We start from the raw sequence: 16276 nt of genomic DNA, 5'->3' as shown, positions 1-16276 counted from the left end.
CACATTCACCGTCATGGTGGTTCACAGCAAACCTGCACACCACGTCTTCACCAGAAGTGCCATCCCCACCCTGAGAGCATGGCATCTTGGAGCCCAGGGTCCCTGGTCATCAGGGAGGCCAGTGGGGGCCGGTCAAGCCTCTTGGCCTTGGTTCCCCCTGGGTGGGGCCCCTCCTGTGCCCTTGGGACATGGGGAGGCCATGGGGGTGGACCTCAGGGCCATCAGACTGGAGGCTGGGGCCTGGGCACTGCAGTGCAGGCGCGGGGAGGCCCAGCTCTGGGACTCCCTCCTCACCCCCAAGATAGTGCACCTCGAGGCTCCTGACTGCATATGCAAGAAGCCCCAGGCTCAGTGGGGTGGGTACTTGAGCCCCCGAGAGGGAGGGCAGGCATGTGGGCTCGATGTCCAGCTCTGTGGGAAACAGGCCGGGGTCTGCAGTCTCCTAGGCTCCCTCCCCACTGACAAGGGGCAGGACTGGAGGAGGGATCTCAGACTTCATTCTGGCCCTGGCAGGCCAGGTGCTGGTTGTGGGCCTGGGCTGGGCAGAGCTAAGGGAGACAGTTGGTAGATGCCGTCTCTAGGTGTGTGTGTGTAAATCGACCTGCCCTGAAAGCGTGTGGAACAGCTAAAGATAGCCATGTGGGCCAGGGGCCATCCCTTCCACAGCCCACCCTGTGCTTGTGAACAGTGGGGACCTTGTGTCCCATGAGCCTTCTGTGATGGTCAGGAACTGCTCCTCTTCTCCGGGGGCTCCACCCACACGTGGTCCTGCACTCAGTGGTCTCCCTCTTTTGTCCTGGGACGTCACCCCCACCCTGTGGCTCCCTGGACTTTGTAGAAGAGAGAGGACAGGGAGAGGGTGGTGACTCCTAGAGCTGGGCCACAGCGAGGGGCCAGGAACTTCAGGAGATAAAGTGCTGCTCGCCTTAGCAGACACTACTTCCAGCAGCTCCTCCAGCTCAGGGGCCCCTGCATCTGGGGAGTTTCTTCAGAAACTGTTATTCCCAGGCCCATGACTTGGGCCACAGCCAGGTGACTGGACTGTCCACAATCCCTGGGCAAGGTGGATTCCCTGGGACGTGGGGGAGGGACTACCACCCTCCTCTGGACCTCTGTGGCTTCAGGAAGTGTCTGCACACCTCCTGCAGTCCGTTTAGCCAGAGCCTGCGCTGGAGGAGCAGAGGCGATGAAGGGACACCACTTTATTGAGCAGCAGAGCTAGGGGCAGGGGTGGAGCCGGGCCTCTGGTCAGCAACTACATGGTCAGCTCCTGTGAGAATTGCAGAAGGAGAGGGTCATGCGGGGGCCAGGCCCCGGCGGAGACAGCAGCAGGGCGTTTGCGAAGGGGCCAGCCACTCACCATGATGGCGTTGACGATGTCACTCTGGTTGTCCCTCAGGGCCCGCACGGCCTTGGCCCTTGACACGTTGGCCTGCGCCATCACCAGCTCGATGTCCCGCAGCTCCAGTCCTGCCTCGTCCACCTGGAGTGGGATATGCAGGGAGGTGCTGGAGCGGCCCCCTCCCCCAGTGAGAGGCCCCCCTCCACAAGACTGAGCCGTGGGCCCCTTGGCCTCACCTCCTCCTCCTCTTCCTCCTCCTCCTCCTCCTCGCACTCGGGTCTCACCCTCGGCCCAGGTGCTGACTCAGGCACCAGGGCGGAGGGCTCCGAGGGCACTTTGAACTTCTCAGCCGCAGCTCTGTGCACCTGCTGCGACAGGTCCTCGATCTGCAGCACAGAAGTCAGCTGTCAGCTGAGCCTGCGCCCCAGACTCCCTCCCCACGCCCATGGCCAGCCGCTCAGACCTTGGCCTCGCCGAAGACCACGTAGGTGTCTGAGGCTGGGCTCTTAAAGACATCGGGCTTGGCAATGACAAAGAGGATGTTCTTGGACTTCTGGATGGTGATCCTGGTGACCCCCTGGATCTGTCGTAAGCCCAGCTTGGACATCGCCTGGAAGCACAATGGTCTCAGACCTGGGCATGGGCCCCAAAGTTCCCAGTTGGGGGTTGGGGGAGAGGAGCAAGTCCGGGGGAAACGGCCCACTGCCAGGGGGCACAAGGGTTCCACCACCCACCCTCTGTGGAGCCTCCCAGGTGGCTCCCCAAGTGAGCAAATAGGACGTCAGACTCAGGCTGTGAGTCTGTTTCAACTGACAGCCCAGCCCCAGTTACTTCACACAAAGCATCCAGTTACTCCCTTTATCCCAGGGCCCCCATCGATGGGATTCATCAGCTATGGGGTGGGAAAGGGTCCCTTTAGGCTGCCAGCCCCACTCTTGGGGTGGCTGGGGTTGTCTGGCCAGCCTGGCCCCTCCTAGAGGGAGCAGAGTCCCAGCTGGGTGCCCAGCCCACCTTTCGGGCCTTCTTCTCACTGCGACTCTGCTTGGCTTTGGCGACTGTCTCCTCGCTCCCACTGCCAGCTGGGGCCTGGAGAAGAAAGGGGGTCTGAGCACCCGAGGGCAGGGCACGGAGCCCTCCCCTGGGTGCACAACCTGCCTTTTCGGGCACCTGGGCTGGGCACTGTGCGGTCTGTGGTCCTGGGAGGTCCTGCTCCTCCAGCTCGGCTGACGACTCCCCGTGGCTGTCCGAGTGCTGGCCAGAGCCCAGAGCGCGGGGCGAGTCTGAGGAAGGGGAGTGTGAGGATGGCCTGCCCTTCTGGACAAGCACGGGGCGAGCAGCTCTGGCATCCCTGCCCAGCCCTCTGCCCCCTGGGTCCCTGGCTCAGGACAGAGCTGCCGCCTGCATCCCACTCACCTTCCTCCAAACTGTCGCCGTCATCCTGCTGCTCGGTGGCTGGGAGCCCTCGAGGGCCGGCTGGGCTCCGGGGTCCAGAGCCAGGAGGCACTTGGCGAGGGGGTGAGAGCCTCGAGGCTGGGTCTTTGGCATGGGTACCCCTCTTGGGGGCTGCCTTGGGGCTGAGGAGGGTGGGGTGGGGTGGGAGGCTGACCTGCCCAGCCCCAGGGGGGTTTGTGATCCCTGAGGAGGCAGCCACCGCCCGCTGGGTTCTTGGCCGAGGTGGTGGGTGGCTCGGAGAGCCCAGGGGCTCCGCGCCCTCCACCAAGTCTTCCCGGGGTCCCCGGCAAGGGCAGGGAGCAGGGGATGCCAGGGGGCTTGGAACTGCCTCCATGAGGACACCAGGAGCAGGGGGCTCAGGGCCCTGGATCCTGTCTTGGGGTGCACTGGGAAGACCCCCTATGGGGCTTTCTGGAGGCTGCAGCGGGGTGGGGCCAAGGGCTCCAAGTGCTGCCTGGGCCTGCTCTCCCCTGCCTGGGCCCAGCACAGGCTTTGGCTGCCTCAAGGGCAGTGGAGATGTTGGGGCAGGATCTTTGGCACAGTGCCCTCCCAGCCTGGGCACAGCTCTTGAAGGAGACTCTGAGCAGGAGCTCAGCCCAACCTCTGAGCCCACAGCCATGGGAAGCCTGTGCCCAAGAGTAGCCCTTCCTTCCTCCACTGGGCTTGGGGGCCCCAACTGGCCAACCTCCAGGCTGGCAGTAGGACACACCCCTGGGCCATGAACCACTGGCTTTAGGGCCTCATAGCCCTGGTGCTCAGCCCCCAGGGCCTCCTTTGGGGGTGAGCTGGACTCAGCTCCATCATCCCCATGTGCACAAACATCATGACAGGCTTCCTGCTCAGGTGCCAAAATGCCCTTGGCTACTTCCTCCCCACTGGAGTCAGGCTTTGGGGGACCTTGGGTGGCTGTGAAAGGCTCAGGTGTGTCTGGGACCTCTGTGGCAGGCTTGGAGGGGCCTGCATCTCCCTCCAAGGGTGTCCGAGCATCTGCAGGTAGGTCTGGGCCACCCAGATGTATCTGATCCAAGGCCAGAGAGTCTGATCCTCGAGTGTGGTCTGGGTCTCTTTCCTCAGGTGCTGGCCTCAGTCCCAGGGTCTTTCTTCCTTTCCTATGGGCTGCAGTGGCTGTGGGCTCTGTCTCTTGGATACAGCCTGTGTCAGTCATCGGGGCCTGAGGGCTGGCACTGGTGGCAGATACTTGACTGGAGGGGAGACCTGCTTCCTGCAGGGGCGGGAAGGCTGTGAGATCTTCTTCTGACTGGGGCTCCGGGCTGGCCTTGGAGGCTGATCCCTGGACCAAGGGGAGACCTGCATCCTGCAGGGTTGGGGAGGCTGTGAGATCTGACTGGGGCTCCGGGCTGACCTTGGAGGCTGATCCCTGGACCAAAGGGAGACCTGTGTCCTGCAGAGTTGGGCAGGCTGTGAGATCTTCTTCGGACTGGGGCTCTGAGCTGGCATCGGAGGCAGATCCCTGGACCAAGGGGAGACCTGCGTCCTGCAGGGGCGGGGAGGCTGTCAGCTCCTCTTCTGAGTGGGGCTCTGAGCTGGCCTCAGAAACAGATCCCTGGACCAAGGGAAGACCTGCGTCCTGCAGGGGCGGGGAGGCTGTCAGCTCCTCTTCTTCAGACTGGGGCTCTGAGCTGGCATCAGAGGCAGATCCCTGGACCAAGGGAAGACCTGCGTCCTGCAGGGGCGGGGAGGCTGTCAGCTCCTCTTCTTCTGAGTGGGGCTCTGAACTGGCATCGGAGGCAGATCCCTGGACCAAGGGGAGACCTGCATCCTGCAGAGTTGGGGAGGCTGTAAGCTCCTCTTCTTCGGACTGGGGCTCTGAGCTGGCATCAGAGGCAGATCCCTGGACCAAGGGAAGACCTGCGTCCTGCAGGGGCGGGGAGGCTGTCGGCTCCTCTTCTGAGTGGGGCTCCAGGCTGGCCTCAGAAACAGATCCCTGGACCAAGGGGAGACCTGCATCCTGCAGGGGTGGGGAGGCTGTAAGCTCTTCTTCTGAGTGGGGCTCTGGGCTGGCCTCAGAAACAGATCCCTGGACCAAGGGGAGACCTGCGTCCTGCAGCGGGGGGGAGGCTGTCAGCTCCTCTTCTTCTGAGTGGGGCTCTGGGCTGGCCTCAGAAACAGATCCCTGGACCAAGGGGAGACCTGCATCCTGCAGCGGGGGGGAGGCTGTCAGCTCCTCTTCTTCTGAGTGGGGCTCTGGGCTGGCCTCAGAAACAGATCCCTGGACCAAGGGGAGACCTGCGTCCTGCAGAGTTGGGGAGGCTGTGAGATCTTCTTCTTCTGACTGAGGCTCTGAGCTGGCATCGGAGGCAGATCCCTGGACCGAGGGGAGACTTGTGTCCTGCAGGGGCAGGGAGGCTGTCAGCTCCTCTTCTGAGTGGGGCTCTGAGCTGGCCTCAGAAACAGATCCCAGGACCAAGGGGAGACCTGCATCCTGCAGGGATGGGGAGGCCGTCAGCTCCTCTTCTGACTGGGGCTCTGAGCTGGCATCGGAGGCAGATCCCTGGACCAAGGGGAGACCTGCATCCTGCAGGGGTGGGGAGGCTGTCAGGTCCTCTTCTTCTGACTGGGGCTCAGGGCTGACCTCAGATGCAGATCCCTGGACCAAGGGGAGTCCTGCATCCTGCAGGGGTGGGGAGGCTGTCAGGTCCTCTTCTGACTGGAGCTCAGGGCTGACCTCAGATGCAGATCCCTGGACCAAGGGGAGTCCTGCGTCCTGCAGGGATGGGGAGGCCGTCAGCTCCTCTTCTTCTGACTGGGGCTCAGGGCTGGCCTCGGAAACAGATCCCTGGACCGAGGGGAGACCTGCGTCCTGCAGGTGTGAGGATGCTGTCAGCTCCTCTTCTTCTGACTGGGGCTCAGGGCTGGCCTCGGAAACAGATCCCTGGATCAAGGGGAGACCTGCGTCCTGCAGGTGCGAGGATGCTGTCAGCTCTTCTGACTGGGGCTCTGAAGTAGCATCGGAGGCAGATCCCTGGACCAAGGGGAGACCTGCAACCTGCAGGGGTGGGGATACTGTCACTTCTTCTTCTGACTGGAGCTCAGGGCTGGCCTTGGAGGCAGATCCCTCGACCAAGGGGAGACATTCATCCTGCAGGGGTGAGGATGCTGTTAGATCTTCTTCTGACTGGGGCTCAGGGCTGGCCTCAGAGGCAGATCCCTGGACCAAGGGAAGTCCTGCATCCTGCAGGGGCAAGGATGCTTTCAGATCGGACTGGTGGTCAGGGCTGGCCTCAGAAGCAGATCCTTGGACCCAGGGGAGACCTGCATCCTGCAGGGGTGGGGATGCTGTCACTTCTGACTGGAGCTCAGGGCTGGCCTCGGAGGCAGATCCATGGACCAAGGGGAGACCTGCATCCTGCAGGGGTGGGGAGGCTGTCAGGTCCTCTTCTTCTGACTGGGGCTCAGGGCTGGCCTCAGAAGCAGATCCCTGGACCAAGGGGAGACCTGTGTCCTGCAGGGGTGGAGAAGCTGTCAGGTCCTCTTCTGAGTGGGGCTCAGGGCTGGCCTCGAAGACAGATCCCTGGACCAAACGGAGAGCTGCATCCTGCAGAGGTGAGGATGCTGTTAGATCTTCTGACTGGGGCTCAGGGCTGGCCTCAGAGGCAGATCCCTGGACCAAGGGGAGACATTCATCCTTCAGGGGTGAGGATGCTGCTAGATCTTTTTCTTCTGACTGGGGCTCAGGGCTGGCCTTGGAGGCAGATCCCTGGACCAAGGGGAGACATTCATCCTGCAGGGGTGAGGATGCTGTTAGATCTTCTTCTGACTGGGGCTCAGGGCTGGCCTCGGAGGCAGATCCCTGGACTAAGGGGAGACCTTCATTCTTCAGGGATAAGGATGCTGTCAGATCTTCTTCTGACTGGGGCTCAGAGCTGGCCTTGGAGGCAGATCCCTGGACCAAAGGGAGACCTTCATCCTTCAGGGGTAAGGATGCTGTCAGATCTTCCTCTGACTGGGGCTCCAGGCTGGCCTCAGAGGCAGATCTCTGGACCAAGGGGAGACCTGCATCCTTCAGGGATAAGGATGCTGTCAGATCTTCTTCTTCTGACTGGGGCTCCAGGCTGGCCTCAGAGGCAGATCCCTGGACCAAGGGGAGACCTTCATCCTTCAGGGGTAAGGATGCTGTCAGATCTTCTTCTGACTGGGGCTCAGGGCTGACCTCAGATACAGATCCCTGGACCAAAGGGAGACCTGCATCCTGTGAGGTTGAGGATGCTGTCAGATCTTCTTCTGATTGGGGCTCCGGGCTAGCTTCAGAGGAAGATCCCTGGACCAAGTGGGGACCTGCATCCTGCAGAGGTGAGGATGCTGTTAGATCTTCTTCTTCTGATTGGGGCTCAGGGCAGGCCTCAGAGGCAGATCCCTGGACCAAGGGGAGACCTGCATCCTGTGAGGTTGAAGATGCTGTCAGATCTTCTTCTTCTGACTGGGGCTCCGGGCTAGCTTCAGAGGCAGATTCCTGGACCAAGGGGAGACCTGCATCCTGCAGGGGTGAGGATGCTGTCAGGCCTTCTTCTTCCAACTGGGGCTCAAGGCTGGTCTCAGAGGCAGATTCCTGGACCCAGGGGATACCTGCATCCTGCAGGGGTGGCAATGCTGCTGGATCCACTTCTGGCTGGGGTTCAGGGCTGGTTGCAGTGGCAAACCCCTGGCCTGTGTCTTCCTTCAGGGTTTGTAGACAGTTGAGGTCTGCTTCTCCCTTCGAAATCCAGGGCTCTGGGCCTAAAGTAGCAATATCTCCCTCCTGCAGGGGCTGAGACGTGACTGGGGCAACAGGTACTGGTCCCATGGTGGAGCCTGGCTCTTCTCTCTGGGCCTGAGGGCTCATCCCAGTGTGGTCCAGAGATTCCTGTGGGATGTGAAGGGCCATAGCAGAAGACACCTGGGCTGCAGCGGGACCCACCCTCGTTATCTCGGAGATGGGTTCCTGACTCTTGGCAGCCTGGCCAGCCTCTCCCTTGGACACCCCAAGAGTGAGCTCTGGGCCCCAGGAGGCAGCCTCCCCAGGGCTGTCCTGGAGCAGTGTGGTGGGCTGTGCGTGGGGCTCTCCGCTGTACAGCCTCTCATCATCAGCCCCCGTGTAGGAGGCCGAGTCGGGGTCAGAGGAGGCAGCTGAAGTGTCATCCCGGAAGGCGAAGGCCTCATCCACGCCCTCGGTGATGGACAGGTCGGACAGCGACTGCAGGGAGGATGCGAATGTGCTATCATCCTCGCCCTCCCCGGCTAGATCCCCTCTGGGGAGGGGGACCTCCTGCTCCTCTTCTTGCTCCTCCTCCTCCACTTCCTCCTCCTCGTGGGGCAGGGGTGTCACCTCCACCGCCTCCACCTGGAAAATCAGGCTGCCCTGGAAGGGCAGGAGGTAAGCAGGGATCATTGGGTCATTGGCCAAGAAGTCCAGCTCGAAGAAGTGGCCCTCCTGGCCCCAGGAAGAGCTGCTGTCTGCTGAGAGGCTGGACTCTGGGGACGAGCTGTCCGGGGTCCCTGCAGGGGGCAGCTCCCTCTCATCGACCACAGAGCCGGGTGGAGAGAAGCCCCAGCCCGAGGGCACATCCAGCCCTTCGGCCAGGGCCTGAAGGCTCAGGGAGCAGGATGGGGATGAGGCCCAGCTGTCCCCATCTGCCGTGATGTACGAGCCAGTGGGCGAGGCTGGCGGCGAGTCCCCCAGCTCAGCCTGGGCATCCTGGGTGTCCCTGTGGGGCCCGGGGCCAGGGAGCAGGGTGGAGGCTGTCTTGGTGGGGGTGGAGGGAGGCGTGAAGTAGGAATCGGAGTCTGGGGCAGGGAAAGGCACAGGAGGGTCACCCTGAGAACACAACTCTGGGGGTGGGTTCAGATTAGCATGCCCACCCTCCCAGTCCCTGAGCTCCGGCATGGTTGCCCTGGGCAGCGGGGCTGCCTGGCACGTCTCCTCGCCCATGACAATCCGGGGCTCCAGGGAGGCTGGGAGAGGACCTTCAGCAGGCCGAACCTCAGCGGGCCCTGGACTGGGGCCGCCCTCTGCCTGGACTGCCCAGGCTGAGGGGGCGCGGCCCGGCCCTGCATCCCAGCTGGCTCCCTCAGGCGGGGGCCGGGCACCAGGCTTGCCGTGCAGGAACGTGAGAGCCAGGGCGCTGGGCCCAGATGTCAGGGCACAGTGCTCCAGCCGGTCCCCCTTTGGGGTGGTAGCCTCAGCCGCATCACAGGACAGATCTGTGGAGACAGAAGGGCGTGAGAAGGGCAGGCATCTTCCCTGAGAGGCAGCTCCCTGGCTGCAGCCTCCCCTCTCTCAGACAAGAGTTGAGCACAGGACTGGGGGCCCACGAGGGTGGGTGTCTGCTGAAAAGAGAGGTGAGGAGAAGGAAAGGGTATTGCTGTGCCCAAGGGATGATTTCCAAGAGTTCTTCCATGGCAAGCAGCCTGGGGTCTGGCTTTTCTCCAAGATGCTCGTTAAAGATGAGACCAGCTCCTGTCTCTTAGGACACTAACTTGCTGACTCCATGCACGTAATCTGTGCCACCTCAGCTGGGCTTGCCAGGAAAGGTCTGCTCATGACCTCCTAGGTCAGTGGGCCCCCAGGGAGCAGGAAGCCTGCTCTCCACTCAGCTCTGGAACATTCCAGGTCTCACACTGGCTGTGAAGTGGGAGTCTTGCTTCTCTGCCTCATCTCTCTCCTTTCCTTGCTGCCTATACCTGAGGACAACCTGTCAGGGTCTCACTGGGCTCCGCTGCCCCACCCGTTTCCAGAGTCGGCACACGTGAGAGGGAAAGCAGGGGCCACCGTGTGCTGTCCTCAGGCAGGACATCCCAGCTCACTGCTGGCTCGGTGATGGCCAATGGTGGCGCACACAGGGGCCCCGCCCTGCCCCATAAGCAGCTCTGAGGGGCTGTGGGCTCTTGGGGCTCTGAGTGCATCTGACTGAGTTGCCAGCAGCAGCCACCCGCACAGAGCTGAGGCTCATTTGTGTGGGTTCCATGGCAGTGGATAGGGGCTGCCCAGCTCTGGCCATTTTCTCTGGAGGCTTCCACGTTCACCCATGACCACCCACAAGTACATCTCCTGTGCTTCAGCGTTCTGTCTGCAAAGTGGAGGTGAAGCTTAGGGCAGCCCCCTCCCCAGGCTTGGCCCATCTGCTGCAGCAGTGGCAGAACCCTGGGCCACACTGCTGGGGTGCTGGCGTGGCCAGAGGGTCCTGAGAAGGGGGTCCTTTGGGTCCACGGGAGTGTGATGAACACCTAAACCCTGGAGGTGGGTGTGGCTGGCGGGGCTGGGTGCTGGAGACCAGGCTCTTGGCACTGGCCTGGTAGGGTACCCCTGTGCACCCTCACTGGACTCCAGGACCCTGAGCAGGCTGAGGGTGGGGTTGGGTGCCAAGAGGACAGAGAAAGAGAAGCCAAAGGTCAAAGATTTTTGTGCCTCATTCAAGGTTGTTAAACAGTCCAAGCAGAGACAGTCCCGACCCACTTTACAGGACCCAGAGGGGAGGCCAGGCCCCTGGGCCCAGTATAGGTTTAATCGCCAGGGGACTTCTCACCCACAGCAAGGTGCCCTTGGCCCTCCCGGAGCCACACATGGCTGACCTCATGCCCAGTGGCCATCCTGGCTGGTTTTCCTGGGCCTAAGGCAGATCCCCTCCAAAGCTTGCTCCCTAAGTCTCTCCAAGGATTTGGGCTTGCACTCCAGGGCTGATGCTCTGCAGCCCTTGCTCCCCCAGGGCCTCCCACCTTCCAGCCCTCGGGCTTCCCCAGGCTTCAGCTCCAGCCCTGTTCTCCCTGGAGCCAGAACCAGCCACCGCCGCCAGCCCGGAGACAGCTCTCAAGCATAGGGGGGGTGAGGGGGGTGGGGAGTGGGGAGGGCCGGCGCCCCGCGAATCTGCAATCCAAGTGGCTGGGGTGCAGATGACAACCCACGCTGCAGGGGCCGTGAGGCCCATTGCCCCCCCTCAGACAATGGGGCGCGGCGGGGGACGCCCATGGGAGCCGGGAAGCTCACGCCTTCAAGTCGCTTTTGGCACCTGGAGGACATCTAATCCACCCCGCCCTTCCCTGAGGTCCTGAGTAGGAGCCAGGGTTGGGCTACATTGGGCTAGGACTGGGGACCAAGGAAGGGGACAGGGCGGGGATGGACAAGGGACGGGAACAGAGAGAGGGCAGGGAGGGGGTCGCGAAGAGAAAATGGGACGGAGCTGGTAGAGGGACAGTGTCGGAGAGGGAGAGGGGTAGAGACGGGAGGGGACGAAGAGAGGGGTTGGCGGAGACACACGCAAGCGGGAGGGAGAGGGCGCCGCAGCCTCACCTGTGCGGGGTCCCGGCCCGCCCGCCTCCGGCAGCAGCAGCTCGGCGCGGGCAGCCTCCCCGGGCATGGCCTGGCCGTACGCCCGTCCTTCCGTCCCCTGTCTGTCGGTGAGTCCGTCCCGCGGAGCCTGCGCGGCCACCGCCCCTCGGCCGGGGGGTGAAAGGGGTCAGTGGATGACGTCAGCGCCGCCCCGCCCGCCCAGCGCCCCGAGTGAGCGAGTGAGCTTGCGCGGGCGCGCCAGGCACTGCGGTGTGCCGGGAGCGCAGGGGGTGGGACAGCCTCCGTCCCTCCCTCCCCATACCCCACCCCGACTGCACTGTTCTCCCGCGGTCCGCGGCCCCGCCTTTCCCGCAGCATCCCAGCCCTTGGCCCCCCTCCTCCCCTTCACTAACGGGAGAGGGGTTCAGGGCCAGTCGGAGGTATCACCCCTTAGTCGGGCCGGGAAGAGGCAGAAGGTCGTCAGAATTCGGGGTGCAGGGCAGGGGAGGGTGTTGGGGATTCTGGGGGACCGGCGCTTTGGGGGTGGCGGCGTCATAAGCCCCCTGCTCGAACACCCGGCTCCCAGCTGCCTGGGCAGGGGTCCTCATCCTAGCCCGGTGCCTCCATCCAAGAGGTGAGCTGGCGCCGCAGCTCTTCACTGATTGGTCGGTCCTCGCACGTCGGTCTCCGTGGCAACCGCCTCCTGGCTCTATGGCAACCAGAGCCGGCAGGCAGGAGCGCATCAGGGAAAGCAGCCCCAGCGGAGCCTCAGGTTGACTGGTCCCCGGGGTTCCCCGCAGCTCAGTGCTGTCCCATCCTTCAGCTCTTGGGCAATGGAAGGAAGATGGAGAAGCTTGCTTTCCTCCATTCTCAGCAGAAGTCCCTGCCACACCTCCCAAGGTTGCAAACCCTCCCTGAGCTTTCCAGAGATGCGCCCTTGCTTCCACACAGGCCCTCCTGCACTCAGATTCACCGAGCATCCGCCCCGTGCCAGGCTCTGGGAGACAGTTGAACATTGTCACCATCCCAGAGCTAGACGGGGGCGGGGGTAGGCAATCAGAACGGCCATTGTTGTGGGGGAGGCTCCTCATCTTCAATCTTCTGTTGGCTCTACCCCGGAGCCCATGGAGCCAGGGGCTGCCTGCTGGGCATCTCCCCAACACACCAGGCACCAGACCCATCATGTCCGTCCCAATCTAAGCCCTGCATCTTGCATCCCTCTCAGTCGCTGGAAATCTGTCCATCTATCCGCTAATGGGGAGCTCCTCTTCTTTGTCCCTTTTCTCCACACCCATCTTCATCCTCACCTCCTGAGTTTCTAAGTTGCCTCCTCCAGGGAATTCCCTAGTGGCCCAGTCACTAGGACTCAGTGCTTTCACTGCTGGGGCCTGGGTTCAATCCCTTGTGGGGGAACTAAGATCTCACAAGCTGTGTCATGGCCAACAACAACAACAAAAAAACTTGCTTCTTCCTATGGCCTCTTTCTCATCGCCTTAGCTGAGTCCTTCATAAATCTTCACCGTTCTGCTAACCTATACCACTTGGCCAACAGCACTGACATTCGAGAAAACAGAAGGCTTTCATCAGTGCCTGAGTAGCTTCCTGTTTGGACAGGATGACACAAGTTTGTCTCTCTGCTCCTCCTAACCAATAAAAATGTGGGAAATTAGAGACCACTAGAACTGAACTAAGACAAAAAGAGAAAGGTGAGCTGGGGAGAGACCCCAGGATTGGAGGAACAGCAGAGCAGCCTACTCAACAGAAGGGGACCCAAGCCTGGCATTTCCTGTCACCACCAGCTACTACGTACTGGGAGGACCAGGCATTCATCCTCATATGAACTGGAGCTTGTGAAAACTCTAGGGAGTGTGGCAGAACTGATACTGAAAATCAAGGGGAAGCCTCCTGATAAGGGGCCAAGGGATGCCATTCCTCCCCACCTCATGCATCCCCTCTCTGGCTCTTGCCCCCCACCCGAGTCTCTGGAGGGTGGGGGCCACTGGCAAAGGAAATTGCACCACAGCAGGTGTTCAGCCCAGCAAGCTGGGTTCCCCCCTGACCCCCCCTCAAAGGCACAGGATGGTCCAGCACAGGAAGTGCCTCATATCCATTCAAGAGCACCAGCAGAGCCCAGTGGCAGACCAACAGTGCTGTGAGGCATGAGAACCACAGGCCATGTAGCCCAGGACTGCAGCCTGACCCAAACAGGCTGACTGCTTGCTAAAATTTCAACATGATAGCCTATCTGGGGTACGTTTTTTTAAAAAAAACACCCATCAAACCAGGAAAATCACGGACGAACCCAACAGTAAGGAAAATTACAATGAGAATAAGAAAAATGTTAAGAAACACAGAACTGAAGTGAATGAAAATAAAAATATTAAATTATGTGGTCTGCAGGTAGAAATGCTGAGAGGGATATTTATAGCACGTTGGAAGAGAGGAAAGGACTCAAATCAATCATCAAAGTTCCTACCTCAGGAAACTAGGGAAAGGACAAAATCAACTATACTCAGCAATAAAAAGGAAATAGAGCCAAGAGCAGAAATCAATGAAACGGAAAACAGGAAAACAGTGGAAGAAATCAATGAAACAAACAAATAGTTCTTTGAGAAATCAGTAAAATTGCAAAATGGACAAAAACAGAGACAACACAAATGACCAGTATGCCATGGGGGCTATGATGGTTAATTTTGTGTCAACTTGACTGGGCTTAGCAATGCCCAGATAGTGGATTAAATGCTGTTTCTGGGTGTGTGTGCAAGGGCATCTCTGGAGATGAGCATGACTCAGTAGACTGACTGAAGAGATTTGGTCTCACCAGTGCGGGGTGGATATCAACCAATCTGTTGGTGGGGGGAGGGTGGGTAGGGGCAGAGAAAAACGAAAAGGCAAAGTGTGAATTCACTCTCTTGAGCTGGGGTGTCCACCTCTGACCCTGGAACATTGGAACTCCTGGTTCTCGTCTTTGGCCTCCAGGGCTGACACCAGTGGTGCCACAGCCCCGCCTGCCACCCCTCCCCATCCTCGGGTCTTTGCACTTGAACTGAATTTATACCAGTGGCTATGGCTTTCCTGGTTCTCCACCTTGAGAACAGCAAATTGTGGAACTCCTTGGTCTCTGTAACTGCAGAGCCAATTCCTATAATAAATCTCTCATGTTTCTCTCTCATATATTCTGTTGGTTCTTTCTCTGGAGAATGCTGACTAATAACAGGGCTAACACTCTGGAGCCTGAAGACATTACAAGGATACTAAGGGAATGCTACAAATTTAATGCTCATAAATTCAAAAACTTTGAAGAAATGGACAATTACTTGAAAATTAAAATCTACCAAAAATTCAAACAAGATGAAATAGGTAACACGAATAATCCTAAAACCATGAAAGAAACTGAATCTGTAACTTAAAAAAGCTTCCCCCAAGAAGTCTTCAGGCCCAGATAGTTTTATTTGAGTTCTATGAAGTATTTAAAGTAGTTCAGTTCAGTCAGTCATGTCTGACTTTTTGCAACCCCACGGACTGTAGCACACCAGACTTCCCTGTCCATCACCAACTCCTGAAGCTTGCTTAAACTCATGTTTAAATGAGTAGTTAATTCTCATTTAAAGTAGAATTAACATCAATTTTGGACAATCTCTTTCACCCAAATTTGGAACTTTTTGTTTCAAAGGACACCATCAAGAAAGTGGAAATACAGTCCACAAAACGGGAGAAAGCATTTGCAAGTCCTCTATCTGATAAGAGACTTGTTTCTTGTTTGTTTCTAAATATATAAAGAACTCTTACAACTCAGTAAGACAGACTAGTTAAAAACTGGACAAAGGGTCTGAACAGGTATGTCTCCAAAAATTACATGTAAATAGGCCATAAGCATGTGAAGACACCATTAGTCATCATGGAAAAGTTGAAATCAAAGGCATGGTGAGATACCACCTCACACCCACCAAGATGACTAGAAGTCAGGTTAAGTGTTTCACATCCCTAGCCTTTAGGCAAATGCAAGTGAAAAGATGACTCCACACCCATCCAAACTGCTCTGGCAATCCTTGAGAACACCATAGGCTGGCAGGGATGTGAACTTCACTGCTTCCCACTGCTGGTGGGAATGTTAACACGGCACAGCACCTTTGGAAAACGCGGTGGCAGTTTCTTAAACAGCATATAAATCCCGTATGACCCAGCAGCTGTACTCAGGCACTTATCCCAGAGAAATGAAAACCTGGGTTTACACAAACACCCACACATGGGACTGAACCACAGTCTAACAGCAATAACAAGGACCTACTGGGTTAAACTACAGAGAACTGTGCCTGTGAAAAAACCCAATTTCCAAACTTCATAGACTGCATCATTCCTGTATGGAACATTCTCCAAGTAACAGAATAAAAATGGAGGACGTGTTGGTGGCTGCCAGTTGGCTCAAAGCCAAGGGGGTAGGCATGAACATAAAGCGCAACATGACGGGTCCTGGTGGTGATCCAAGCGTCCTGCTCATGGACTCTTGTTCTTGGCAGTCAGTATCCTGGTGAGACATGTGCCCGTCACCTTTGAGCAAACCAACAGAGGGCACAGGGGACACTGTAGCTTCTTTCAGACGCAGGGAATCTGTCAAAGTATCTCAACTACAAGCCACAGATCCTGAATGGTGAACACGAGCTTTGTGGGTGCCCCCAAACCTGGCTTGGCACCCCTGATGCTTGTCCATGCTGGCCCTTCACTTTGGTACACTCTTCCCCACTCCCTCACCTTGTCTGGGCTCTGAGTCACTGGCTTCAAAAAGCCATCTCGGCTGTTCTGTTCTCTGGGCCAAGAACCTCAGCCAGCCTGTGCCGAGTGCCAAGCACCCACATCCTGTGAGCTGTTCTACGGCTCCTCCTCTAACCCGAAGCTTGTGTGATTCACTTTCTGAGGGACCACTCTGGAGGGAGTGGGCATCAGTTGAGAGGGGGGTCCAGAGAAGCCAGGTGGCCCTTCTCTGCTCAGCTCCACAGCAACGTCTCTTGTGATGGACTAGAAGCTAGAAAGCTTTTTTTTGGCCTTGGTACTTGGCTTGTGGGATCCTAGTTCCCCAACCAGGGATTGAACCTGGGTCCCCAGCAGTGGAAGCAAGGAGTCCTAACCCTTAAACTGCCAGGGAAATCTGCTGGTGCTGCTGCTGATGTGAAGGGGGCTCTGGGCTCCGGGGAAGCCTTGGTGGCGCTGCTGCTGATGTGGTGAAG

At 59.0% G+C, this 16276-nt stretch overlaps 1 protein-coding gene across 4 annotated transcripts; it reads right to left on the bottom strand.

Moving 5' to 3' along the window:
* Positions 1 to 1187: 1187 nt before the first annotated feature.
* NACAD (NAC alpha domain containing) lies at positions 1188 to 11246 on the bottom strand. 4 transcript variants are annotated; one of them, XM_027968690.3, is made up of 8 exons: positions 11076 to 11246; positions 2756 to 8992; positions 2498 to 2622; positions 2354 to 2428; positions 1806 to 1952; positions 1579 to 1728; positions 1361 to 1483; positions 1188 to 1270 (listed from the first exon to the last, which is right to left on the bottom strand). In XM_027968690.3, the coding sequence occupies exons 1-8, from the start codon at positions 11140 to 11142 to the stop codon at positions 1256 to 1258; spliced, it is 6939 nt and encodes a 2312-aa protein (XP_027824491.2). In that variant the 5' UTR covers positions 11143 to 11246; the 3' UTR covers positions 1188 to 1255. The 4 variants fall into 4 exon arrangements, with proteins under 4 accessions (XP_027824491.2, XP_027824492.2, XP_060271048.1 ...); XM_027968691.3 differs by having other exon boundaries at positions 2510 to 2622; XM_060415065.1 differs by having other exon boundaries at positions 1188 to 1483.
* Between the last annotated feature and the right edge of the window lie 5030 nt (positions 11247 to 16276).

The sequence above is a fragment of the Ovis aries genome, chromosome 4 (assembly GCF_016772045.2).
Source record: "Ovis aries strain OAR_USU_Benz2616 breed Rambouillet chromosome 4, ARS-UI_Ramb_v3.0, whole genome shotgun sequence".
Lineage (NCBI taxonomy): Eukaryota > Metazoa > Chordata > Mammalia > Artiodactyla > Bovidae > Ovis > Ovis aries.
This window is presented reverse-complemented; position numbering and strand designations above follow the sequence as displayed.